This window comes from Schistocerca nitens, chromosome 10 (genome assembly GCF_023898315.1).
Source record: "Schistocerca nitens isolate TAMUIC-IGC-003100 chromosome 10, iqSchNite1.1, whole genome shotgun sequence".
Taxonomy (NCBI): domain Eukaryota; kingdom Metazoa; phylum Arthropoda; class Insecta; order Orthoptera; family Acrididae; genus Schistocerca; species Schistocerca nitens.
In genome coordinates, this window is record NC_064623.1 from 202,187,355 (window position 1) to 202,199,554 (window position 12,200).

At 43.4% G+C, this 12,200-nt stretch overlaps 1 protein-coding gene across 1 annotated transcript; it reads left to right on the top strand.

Annotated features, from left to right (window-relative positions):
• The first annotated feature begins 1,215 nt into the window (after positions 1-1,215).
• On the top strand, positions 1,216-2,049 carry LOC126209999 (speckle-type POZ protein-like). The gene has a single exon (XM_049939107.1). It carries the CDS (start codon positions 1,216-1,218, stop codon positions 2,047-2,049), a length of 834 nt encoding a protein of 277 aa, XP_049795064.1.
• Positions 2,050-12,200: the final 10,151 nt, after the last annotated feature.

Sequence of the window (12,200 nt, forward strand, 5' to 3'; positions counted from 1 at the left end):
ACGTGTTTCCCTACAAAAGAAAACTAAACCCAGCTCTATATCTTCCTTCAATAAATTAATATTAATTTCTAAATTTGTATAGTCCTATTTGAAACACCCTGTACTACAATGTTGAGAACTTGTGGCAGACACGGTTAGCTGTAAACAGAGTACCGATAGGGGCTTGCACCTAAGTTCCCTGAATGTTAGCTGGTAGAGCTAACTCTCTACAACTTGCTGTGAACTGTCCATCAGGCCCGCCCGGTTGGCCGTGCGTAAAGGAGCGCCTGGTCCCCGGCACGAATCCGCCCAGCGGATTTGTGTCGAGGTCCGGTGAGCCGGCCAGTCTGTGGATGGTTTTTAGGCGGTTTTCCATCTGCCTCGGCGAATGCGGGCTGGTTCCCCTTATTCCGCCTCAATCACACTATGTCGGTGATTGCTGTGCAAACAAGTTCTCCACGCACGCGTACATCACCATTACTCCACCACGCAAACATTGGGGTTATATTCGTCTGGTGTGAGGCGTTCCCTGTGGGGGTCCACCGGGGGCGAACCGCACAATAACCCTGGGTTTAGTGTGGGGCGGGGAGGGGGTGAAGTGGACTGTGGTAGTCGTTGTGGGTTTGTGGACCACTGTGGCTGCGGCGGGGACGGAGCCTCTCTGTCGTTTCTAGGTTCCCGGTTAACATACAATACAATAAATACAATAGAATACCGTCCATCAGGTATGCTCATTGTAAGCTAGCAGGTGTTTAATAGACGAAGTCAGAATTTGAGTAAAACTCCTCCATTCTTCATGAGGTCTACGTTCACGTCCACTGCTCCCGATGACTTTATTCTTTGCTTTTTATTTCTGCTTGAATGATATAATGAGTAAGTCAATATTTTTACCGATTCTCCTATCGTCTCTTCAAGGTTATTAGAAATATCTGGAAACCAAATACTTTTGTAGCGAACAATCCATGTTTTGTATATGTAATACCTCCCCCTTTGATAATAGGTACTCAGCATAATTTGCTGAATTTTTTGTTTGTTGCAGAACAAACCACGTGAACAACTGCTATTGCGGGAGTAGGAGCAGGTACACCAACCGCTACGAAGCACTCACGTGGTACGAGGTTCAAGAACTACTCGACTTTCAGCACATGGACTGTGAAAGGACTGAAAGCATTGCGTAAAGGAACAACCAGTGTTGAATCCACTCCGTTCCCACACCAGAATTCCAGCGAGTGGTGCATGGTCCTTCAAAACAACTCCGATGGACTTCACCTGACTTTCTTGCTGACAAAGAGCGGCTCGGAAGAGCCTTTGAGAGCGCAGCTGAAAGCCGACGAGATTCTCCCATCAGGCGAGAAACGAGAAGTATTCCCACGCTCATGGTACAATTTGAAGCAAGGAGAAAAAACAAAAATTCTCCTCATCAGGAAACCAGACGCAACCAAAGACGACGACAACAGCGCGGACGAGATAACACTGCAGTGCGAAATCGGCATGCAGTGCATTGTCCAGGACGAGTTGGCTGTAGTAGATGCTGCAGAACCACACGCTAGTATAGTGAGGGGCCTGGGCGAGATGCTGCAAAAAGAAGTCCTCACGGACTTCGAGCTACACGCAGGAGGCACGGTTCTGAAGGCACACAGGGCCTTACTGTCCGTGCGGAGTCCTTACTTTGCTGCCATGCTGCAGCCGCACACGAAGGAGGCACAGGAAGGCTTCGTGAAAGTCTCGGACGTGAAGTCGGAAGTGCTGAAGCAGGTTCTGCTGTACGTGTACACCGGTGTGGCGCCGGCCCTGAGGGAGATGCCGTGGGACCTGCTGATAGCCGCCGACAAGTACCAGCTGCAACACCTGAAGCGCCAGTGCGAGGCCCACATCGCCAGCTGCCTCAGTGTGGACAACGCCGCAGAAACTGCAGCCAACGCCTCGCTTTTCTCCTGCGACATTCTGTGGGACCGTGCGGTCCTTTTCATCAAGCGCAACCTCTACCAGGTGATGCGCACCCCTGGATGGACTGAGACCATATCCACGCACCCGGAAGCCATACAGCGTATCAGCGAGCAAATGGCATGAGAGGGAGAGACAGCTGAATCTGAATCTGAGCTCTGACAAGGGGAATATCAGACATGTTAATCACGGATTTTGATGAGTCTTAGGTGTTTGTAGAGGGACCGGCGCTGAGTTGCAGGCTAGCCGTTTTTAGAGTGACATCCCCTAATTTAAAGTTATACACATTAATTTAAAGTTACTACACAATTACACAATTATACCATTGAAAGTTATGCAACTCAAAGTTATGCAACTCAAAGTTGTGCAGCTCAAAGTTGTGCAACTCAAAGTTGTGCAACTCAAAGTTGTGCAACTCACAGTAATGCAACTCACAGTAATGCAACTCACAGTAATGCAACTCACAGTAATGCAACTCACAGTAATGCAACTCACAGTAATGCAAATGTTTCACAATTCATGTTACACACTTCTAGAGGTTGTGGAGGGGACTTAGGTCAAGTTTTACTCAGGAACCCATATCCACAATCGTCATCCAGCGACGCTACACAGCATCAAAGTTATAGACTCCGGTGCTTGTAATTGTATCTTTGTACAGGGTGATCCTGTGATGATGTTACAAACTTTGAGGGACGATGAAGGCGGACAAATGTATTAGTTTCAGGTAAAGTTCCATGAAACGGAACGAACGAGTCGACAGGCATAAGCAAAAATCGTTTTGATACCTCTGATAGTGGAATACATGCACTAGTACAGTTGTTGGTAAGATTGTGCGGTAGGCAACTTTCTGAGGCGGTAGTGTGGCCCAAAACGAGAAAGTCTAGTAAACATGAGCTCTAAAATGCATACCTTAAGAGATATTAGCATTTGTTCAATGGAGATGTTTCACAGCGAAGATGAACAAGTGCTCATAGTTCCTCAGGTATTCATTAGAGAACCCATGGTTGCTAGACATTTTTTTGTGTCTTGTCCATACTACCACACTACCACCCTGACAGGTGCCTACCCTACAATCTTAGCAACAACAATACTGAGGTGTCAGGTCAGAGGGGTGTTCTGAACACAATTTCGACACAAAGCAGCTCAATAGGCAGTGGAGTGGAAGGGTTGGGCTAGCAATAGAACAGTGCATCACCATTGACAAGACATTCATTTATTGAACACATAAGTCAGGTATTACCCAAAAGGAACAATCAGTACAAATTACAAAATACTATTTTTTTCCTTTGTCACTCAAACCTTTAAACAGGTAAATAGCATAAATAGGCTCTGACCAAGCACATATTTTAAATCGAAATACTTCAACGAACCAATGATCAAAATTAATTACATAATCCTCAACAACCATATTACATCAAAGACATTTAAGATTAAACAGTAATATATGACATCAGATAGCTGCAGTCCCAAGTTTTAAGCAGCACGTTTCAGAGGGATTGCACTGCAACAGTACAATACAAGTACCTCAGAGGATCTCCCCACACAGGAAGTTATTGCCGCAATCGACAAAATATCAACATCATTCCATGTACAGACCTAAAACAAACTAAAACCTCTCGTAAGTTTGGTACAGTTAATTCCCTTTCAACGTAACATACATCACAACTCTAGCCCTAGGACGGCACCGACACCCCGCAATTTAGCAAGCGAAAAACTACAGCGATGCACTCATCACGTACTTTTACAAAATCCAAGAACAGAGAGCCAGCTCCCTAATAGCAGAACATTTAACCACGCACAGCGTGCGGGTTTGCGGGGTGCTGATCTCGCCCTTAACCTCAACACCAGTTCGAATACTAGTCAGCCTACAATCTTGAACCACCATACACATTCCTTCAGTTACTGCATAGAAAGCCAATGTGATAGGCAAACAGACCAGCATAGGATAAAAGCTTAAGCAATTTCTATACTAGACAACCCTTATGAATAGTAGCTGTAATTATAATTTTTTAAATGTGAGCACACCCACAATCAAAAGACAAACAACGCCAATCATAAGGACAGTAACACATAAGCAAGTAGCAATGGTAACTTCTGCTTGGATTGGCTACAAATCAGCGCGTGATTTAACACACCAGAGAACAAACATAACCATCAATAGAATAGCAAATTACTCACACGTGTACTCCCCCACGATTTCGATTCGCAAAGCCATAGACAAAACGTGGAAGAATGTCTCACTTAGACCAACATAATGGTGCTCCCTCAGTTACCCCAAATAACTGACTCCCTTAGTTGCACAGCAAAGAACCAGACCTAATGAAACCACCACAGTTTTCGCCTCTAAATGGTCACAGTACAAGTGAGACTCAATCACAAATGTAATTTTACATCACCAGTTCCCGTATAGTCAATACAAGCGCCTGATTTTCACCCGTTTATAACGGCAGGCAGCAACACCGTACGGAAAAGAGCGTAGACACAAGCTATTACCAATTCTCTTCTCCGAAAGCAGCCACCGCAACTCTCGGGAACCACTGGGACATCCAATGCAAAAATCGTTACTCCTTCACACAAATTACAGGACGCCCGCTTCCCGCTGCTTGCTACGGCGCCTTCCGTTCAGAGCCAACTTGTATATCTCCGTGTGATAGGTCCGGTCCCACATTCGCTGCATATTCCACCACGTCCCGGAGCACACCCCTACCCCACAGGACCTCGCCTCGTTACTCCTCGCGTAGGCCCCAGAGGGCGCTGCTTACCGCCCTGATCGTGGCAGGAAATATAAACCACCAGAGTGGCAATATCGATATGAGCCGCCATGGCTCAAATACCAGCACATGTATTGCCCTATGAGTGGTATCAGAATGATCTTCGCTTACAACTTACGACTTGTTCATTTCCGAACCAGAAGCCTTCATTCAAACTGGTAGATAGGACAGCTTGGCTGCGGAAGGGTACCCACAACATAGACAACAGTAGTCACAATTACAAGCACCCAAGCTTTAATGATCTTCCAGAAATAAAGGCTCTTAACAAATCTCAATTAAGCAAGGACATAAACTTGGTTACAAACATAGGTTAACCTTCAACCAATGAATAACACCAATAAAGAATTACCAATCAATAAAACATAAAGGACTGCTTTACAAGAATGCTTAAATTAAATAAAATCATGAAAGCTAAGTTACAAATTTTATGGTGAGCTTCAATAAAGAATTCTCATTTAAATAAAACAGATAGGAAAATGCCTTACCAAAATGCTTACATTGTGTAAAATCATGAATAGCTCAGTTACAACTTTTCTCACAAACTACTTAGGAATTTACTGCAAATAAACAAATTTGATCTGTTTAATCAGAAGGTAACTGCCAAGTCTAAGCGACCGAAGCAACTCAGAGCGGACGACCGCCCCAACGCTGGTCATCAACTCACATCGTCACGGCCCAGTGGCCACCGTGCTAAAACAGACTAACGTTTCGGTAAGCGACCGACAGCAACACAGGAGTAACAGTGACTGAAAGTCGGCGTACGCCTTACGAAACACGGCACACCGTGAAGCGGGAGCAGGCTTAGCTGACTAGCGGCCATACAACCGCGAGCAAACAAATCTCACGCCGCGCGTACTAACGCGGGAAATGATAGCGAGCGACAAGACACCACGCGCAAAGCAGCAACCGTGCCTACCCCTCGACCACAGAATGTGCCCTGTCTCCTTGTCTATGGTAATACAACTTACAGCACACAAGAAACGATTTAATAATGGCATTAGTTCAACGCGAGATCAGTTAACAGTTAGGTCCAGTAAAGATTTACCGACGCATTTACCTTCAAACCAACTTCCGGACCACAGGCGGAAATTAGTAAACTTGGCATAAGTTTTCACCAGACCGATAAACAAGAAATCAAATTAACAGTAGCCAAAATACAGTCACGATACGCAAGCCATTCAAGAGCTTGCTATCCTATAGTTATCATTAACGGTGAAACATACACAAATGAATTACAAGAAATTCACCATTGAAAGCAAAAAACACACCACAAAGGTTAAATTAATTAATTTGCAGACGAGCCAGTCACTAAAATCTTAGTTCCACAAGATTAGGACTAACCTGCTGTTTGGGCCTCTCCTGGGGCCCAGTGTTAGATTCCGATGCACAACAGCAGGTTTACTGTAACCCTTGGACCTTCACATTGTCGATGAAACAAAGAAATTGCATCGGGATTAAACACAAAGTTCACAATGGCGGTTTCTGTCCACAGGAGTAACATTTAGAAGAGTCTGCTGTTTGGGCCTCTCCTGTGTGCGTGATAACTAGGTTGCCCAAACGGGACTCCAAAACCCAAAACAACAGGTCACACGTTAGCTGTCTTGTTCTCGGATACTAGGCACCACCGGGGCTAAGACAATCGCGACAAAATTTCTGAAATTACAGCTGCCTGCAGCAAACAAATGAGTCAGGGTGCATGAATGTAAAGCACAAGCCAATGTTCCAGCCGGAGCGTAACCTTTTCAATGCACGTACGGACAGAACAACACACGTGGTCATAAAGGGAGCAGGAGATGCGTACCGAGCAAACTATACTGCGCCAAAATACGACCCACGTCTCGTCCACAAAACGGAGCACTGCTCCCGGAGCTGGTGTCTGCTCGCTGGACTGCCGCCTTGCTCAACGCTCCCTTCTCGGCCGTGCACAACTACTCTTCTCTTGTCGCCTCAGAGTGCGGCCTCAGTGTCCGTTCTCCCCTGCTGTCCGCCCCTGACTCCCGCACCCGCCCTCACTCCCCCGTTACGACCCACTCCGACAGGAGGCGCTCGCGATCGCACATAATGCCAACCTCAACCATAGAAGTAATAGATAGCGTTTTGCGCCCGAGAGCCGTGCCACGGCTCAGGCACATCATTTAAATAAATAAATGGGAGTGGCCCCAACACTGATCCCTGGGGCACCCCCCGCTAGACGCTACGACGCTACCCCACTCAGACGCCACATCACAGCCATTCTCAACGCTGTGAAGAATGACCTTTTGCTGTTTGTTGCTAAAGTAAGAGGTGAACCAATTGTGTGCTACTCCCCATATTCTGTAATGGTCCAACTTCTGGAGTACATACATACATACATACATACATTTACAGGCGCCTGGTGCCCATAACATTCACGCTCTGTAGCATCGCTGGATGACGTTTCTGGACATGGGTTCCTACGTAAATCTTGATCTACTAAGTCTGTAGCATTAATTGTGAAACACCTTCTATGCACCTCCCATACACGTATCGTTTAAACTGCTTCGATCAGGCAGGAGTAATGCAGCGCCTAAAAATTAAAAAAAAAAGGTGTACATGGCTATCGTATTGGTAGTAAGAGTTCAAATCCTGCCTGTTTACAGTCTTTTTTTCTTTCAGTACAGAATATCATTAAATAGTAGGCCTATATTTTATTCTAGATACAGGTGAAAGTATTCATCTCTAAATCTGATCTCGATTGTGTAATCAATACCGATCGAACAGGCCGCCAGTATCAATCCACGTACAATAGATCTCTTGCTGGGCACGGAGCGAAAACAGATTTGAAAAAGATGAGTCGTTCCTTCAGAGTACAGTGCATCTGAACTGAGACGGGAAAAATATTCGTGTACGTTTTCTTATGATGAAAGCGAGAACCGTCCGGAAAATTTGATCGTCAATAAAAGAGTTGACTCATAAGTCAGTAAATGCAGATGTAGGCTGCACGAAGTCACTGAAGTTCACTAAAGAGCTGTACGAACAGTTTTTAACATGTAATTTCGTCTGTAGGTGTGACAAGAAAAATCTCTTCACCTTATTGGTTCGTGGGGAGGGTAGACCGATCAGATAAATTAGTATCGAATCTTTGTAGACGAAAGAAAAGCATGCAGCTGCACTGTAATAATTGTCCCCGAAAAATTTACTCTACTTTACCATGCCTGTGATGGTTATTTTCAGAGGCTGGTTAAAATTTTCACGAAAAAATTCAAAATGCTCCTGACTTGCTAAAGCCTAATAGAGAAATCGCTTCGAGGGTAGATTTCATAAAAATACATTCTTACATTCTTTAATTCTGCATCTATTTAGCGATTTCACAGAAATGATCATATGCCCGTGATTCGCATAGAAGTTGACCGAAGAGAGAACAGTCTTTCTGTACTGAAACAAACTTTGTCCTGTGGTATCGCTTTCGAGAAATTCCTGTGCCTGCAAGGCGGTAGCTTTCATTAAACATGCGTGATGGTTTACGAATTTGTGTTTCTGTTGCTTCTACGTCAAATATCATCAGGAATTCAGTTATAGCAAGTCCTGCAAGCGATAGCGAGTAAAACGATTCTGTAGTCTATTCTGTAACAAAAGGTATACATATTTGAAGAACGTTTGCTGTAGTGACTGATTTATTAATGAAACTAGCAAACCGGGCAATGCTTCGCAATTGCTATATATGTATGGGAACTGGATATACGTCGTAATCTCCTTTCCGCCCCCCTTCCTCTTCACTACACTTCTTCTCTTCGCCCCCCCCCCCCCTTGTCGATTTCCTCCATCCCCTGTCTCTATCCATCATCTCTACTGCTGCCTGTGGATCTCTTATCCCACACTCTTTCTGTTCATCTCCTCGTGCTTCATTTCTCTGTCCGCATCTTCCTTCCCGTCCTATATTCCATTTCCTCCCTACTTCTCTGTCCATCTCGGAACCTTGATTGGGAATGGAAGTCAGAATGAATTTGCGCGTAAGCTCCAACTGCGTGAGTCGAAGTCTACTGTATCCGTTGTCCCGGATTCTTAATGGATCGCTCATAAGAATTTCTTATTCGATTTGCCTCCAAATTCTGTCTACGCTCATCGTCAGACTCATGGACTTGACTATCTAGTTGGCCTGAGTTGCGCGTTCGCCGACCTATATTCCGACGTCTCACTGCAGGCATTTCTTCCGAAGACATAAACCACAAACTGAAATCAAGTGAATGTTTGCAGCACACTAAATTACCACGGAATGACATCGGTTCAATCTTTGCAACTCACAGAAGATGTGATCACCACCGATAACACACTGAAACATCGCTTTCAGTTGCTAGCAGAGCTGTCTGACTGAACGTCGCATTTTTTTATGAAAACATGTCAGCTGAACAGTCAAACCGACCGCCACATCTCTTTCATTGAGATTTTCATAAGGAAATAGCATCCAAACTTCCGATTTTTCCAAAAATTTTCCAAAAATTTTCCAAAAGTTTCCAAAAATTTTCCAAAAATTTTCTTTCATATAAAGCTTGTCCTGACAATTACGAACAAAATTTTTCCAAATTGATCGAGCCATTCCCCAGTGATGATCTTTCATACATTGGCATTTTATTTCTATTTACATAGTTTACTACGGCAAAAACAACTGATTTCGAATAACTTTGCGTTATGTATACTATTTAATGACATTCTGTATAATGAAAGTAAAAAAAAATCGTAGGATATGGCCAGGATTTGTGCCCATACCGCCAGCGTGGTAGCTGTGAACCATAGCCACTCCGCTTCTCTCGTTATCGCAGTCTGAATTAACATTCCGGCTGCAGCAGGTGCGCGTAGAACAACAACACCGATTTCCTCGGGAAGTGGGGGCCGTTGCACGAAAAGCCGCTAGCCAGTTACTCTCTAAAACGTACCTAAGACTCATCAAGATCTGTGATTAACAGTCCCCTCGTCCGGCAACTATAACACCGTCTACCAATAATACTTTCTCTACCCTCATAGATTCAATACTTTTCAGTACAACGACAGTTAAGTCCTAGACGGAATACAGATCATCATTCACTCTGGAAATGAAATAATGTTTCCACAACGCATGAGAAAATGTCTTTACTCCTGAACTGTCAGACCATTGCTTGGCCTCAGATAAGTCGGCCATTGTGCCAGAAACGTCAGTGAACCCAATGCTTATTAATTCCTTTCCTCTTATCCCAGTTCCTGCTAGATCTTGAGAAAGACGTCTAATACATTTGTCAGGTTGGTCGTGAAGCCAAGTTTTAAATTTATTATCCCTTTAGTGCTTACACATTCTCTAAGAGTAGCTCGGTGACTAAGTGGGTGGGCGTCAGACAACGAGTGTTGGGTCCTAGGTTCAAGCCGCAGTATGTCCTGCGATTAATTCTGTTAGTTAGCGCTTCACGTACCTCCGGCACTGGTTCATACTGTGTGAAGAATACCAAGTTGGTACGTGGTCCGAACTATACGTTGAGCTGTAGACTGCCCTTCCACGGACTGGTTACGTTAACTGGAAACCCTGCGGTCGGAAAGAGCGTTCTACCGTCAAGGAAAATACCCAGTGCTGTTCAAACCATACCTCTGGTTGATAACAGCTGTAGTTTTATATGAACGGTCATTACTCTTTATCTCGATCATTTTGAAGTGTTGTGCAATTTGTTTCAATTGGCTTTCATTTTTCATGTAATTTAGCACGTAATTAATTTTCGGCTATTTTTCAAATATCAATGTGCGGTGGTTAATAGCCACAGTGCAAACATCAGCAGTAATATTTTAAAATGGACAAACTCATTTTTAATATCTTTTATGACAGTTCAAGACCTCTCTGCTGTTACTTCCACCAACAGTGAAAGTATTTAAGTAAAATCGTGGTAAAAATTATCTTTCAGTTTAAAGCAGTCTGACAAAGAAATGTTTTAAAATTAAGAGAACAACTGACAAACTGGTGTTGGTAACGACACAGGATCGCTTGTATTGTAATCGTACAATAAATAATAATTACAAAATGACCTTTCCCAGAATTCATGGACTATCACATTCCTTCCGGTGGAACTACTGATATGACTGGCATTCATCAAAAGGGTAAGCAAGTTCCCACTTTGGCTATGGAATGCTACTGTATCGTAAACTTTACGGGCAAAAACGTACTTGTCAAATTAAGAGTTCTCTTCTGGTTCTTACACTTCACCAATGAACATCCAATTATTACTCTTTCCCGAATGGTCTAAACCAGCTAACTTAATGGCGGATCAATTATGATACGTGTGTTCCACCAATAATTCGCAGAAAATTCTATAAAAATCTACACAACCTTTCAATAGATAAGGGAGTAATATAAACTCTGTAAAAGTGCATTTGCTTCCATACAGCAAAAAGCAAAGAACACCTGAAATGTAATTACGAATCTCTGCAGGAAGTTCAGAGAAAGCGTAACACATATAACTAAGACAAGAATGAAACTAACGCTAGGAGTAAAACTATCCAGAGAGACCTTAAGCGAAACGATCACATAAATAGTGTGAAAAGCGGATGCCAGACTAATTTATCTGGAATCCCGTTACAGAGACGCTGAACAAACTCCACTGGCAGACGCTACAAGAGTGGCGTTGTGTATCAGAGAAAGATTTACTACGGAAATTTCGAGAGAGCACTTTTCAGGAAGAGTCGGACAGCATATTACTTCCCCGTACATACATCTCGCGTAATGACCACGAGGAGAAAATTCGAGAAATTAGAGCCAGTACAGAGGTCTTACCGATAATCATTCGCTGCTGGAAAGGGGTCGGATTGCTCAGTTCGTGGTACAAAAAGCACCCTCCGCCACACAGCATTAGGTGACTTGCGGTGTGTGATGTACATGTAGAAAGAAGGCAGTCACACCTTCATTTTATTTTACATTGTTTCACAGCAATACATCTTTGATCTATATTTTCGTAATTTTACAAAACTTATCAGAAGAGGAATGACGGATGCATATCCACTTGTAAATTTTACAGAACATTTGGGATGTATATGAAAAAGCATTTGACGTCAAAAATTAGTCTATTTGACTGCTAAAATTACGAAAAGTGACTAAAGTTATGAGGACATTTATTAAAATGACACGGGTAATAAGAATCAGAACTCATACACAAAAGTTTAGTGAACGTATTACACAATTCCTTTTTAAAGGTTTTTCAGATCGATTGAAAGACGTGATTTACTTAACCGTCAAAATGTCCGATGTAAAAACTTGGCTATCAGAAATGGCGGGTTGTCATCCCAAGCTAGTATCCCTCAAAGTACTTCAATAATGTAGTTCATATTACAAAGTGCTACCCGAGTTGTCCTATGGCACAGTCCCTTGTATGAAGATACTTTAAGCTCTTATGTCGCCTCTTGTAGCCGATGCTGTACAACAAATGGACGTTACACAGAGAATGTACCGCACCCTTCGTTAACATCATTGCATTTAGTGAATAGTTTCTACTCTTCAAACGTTGTCGCTTTTTTATTATTTTCTGAGATACTATTTATGAC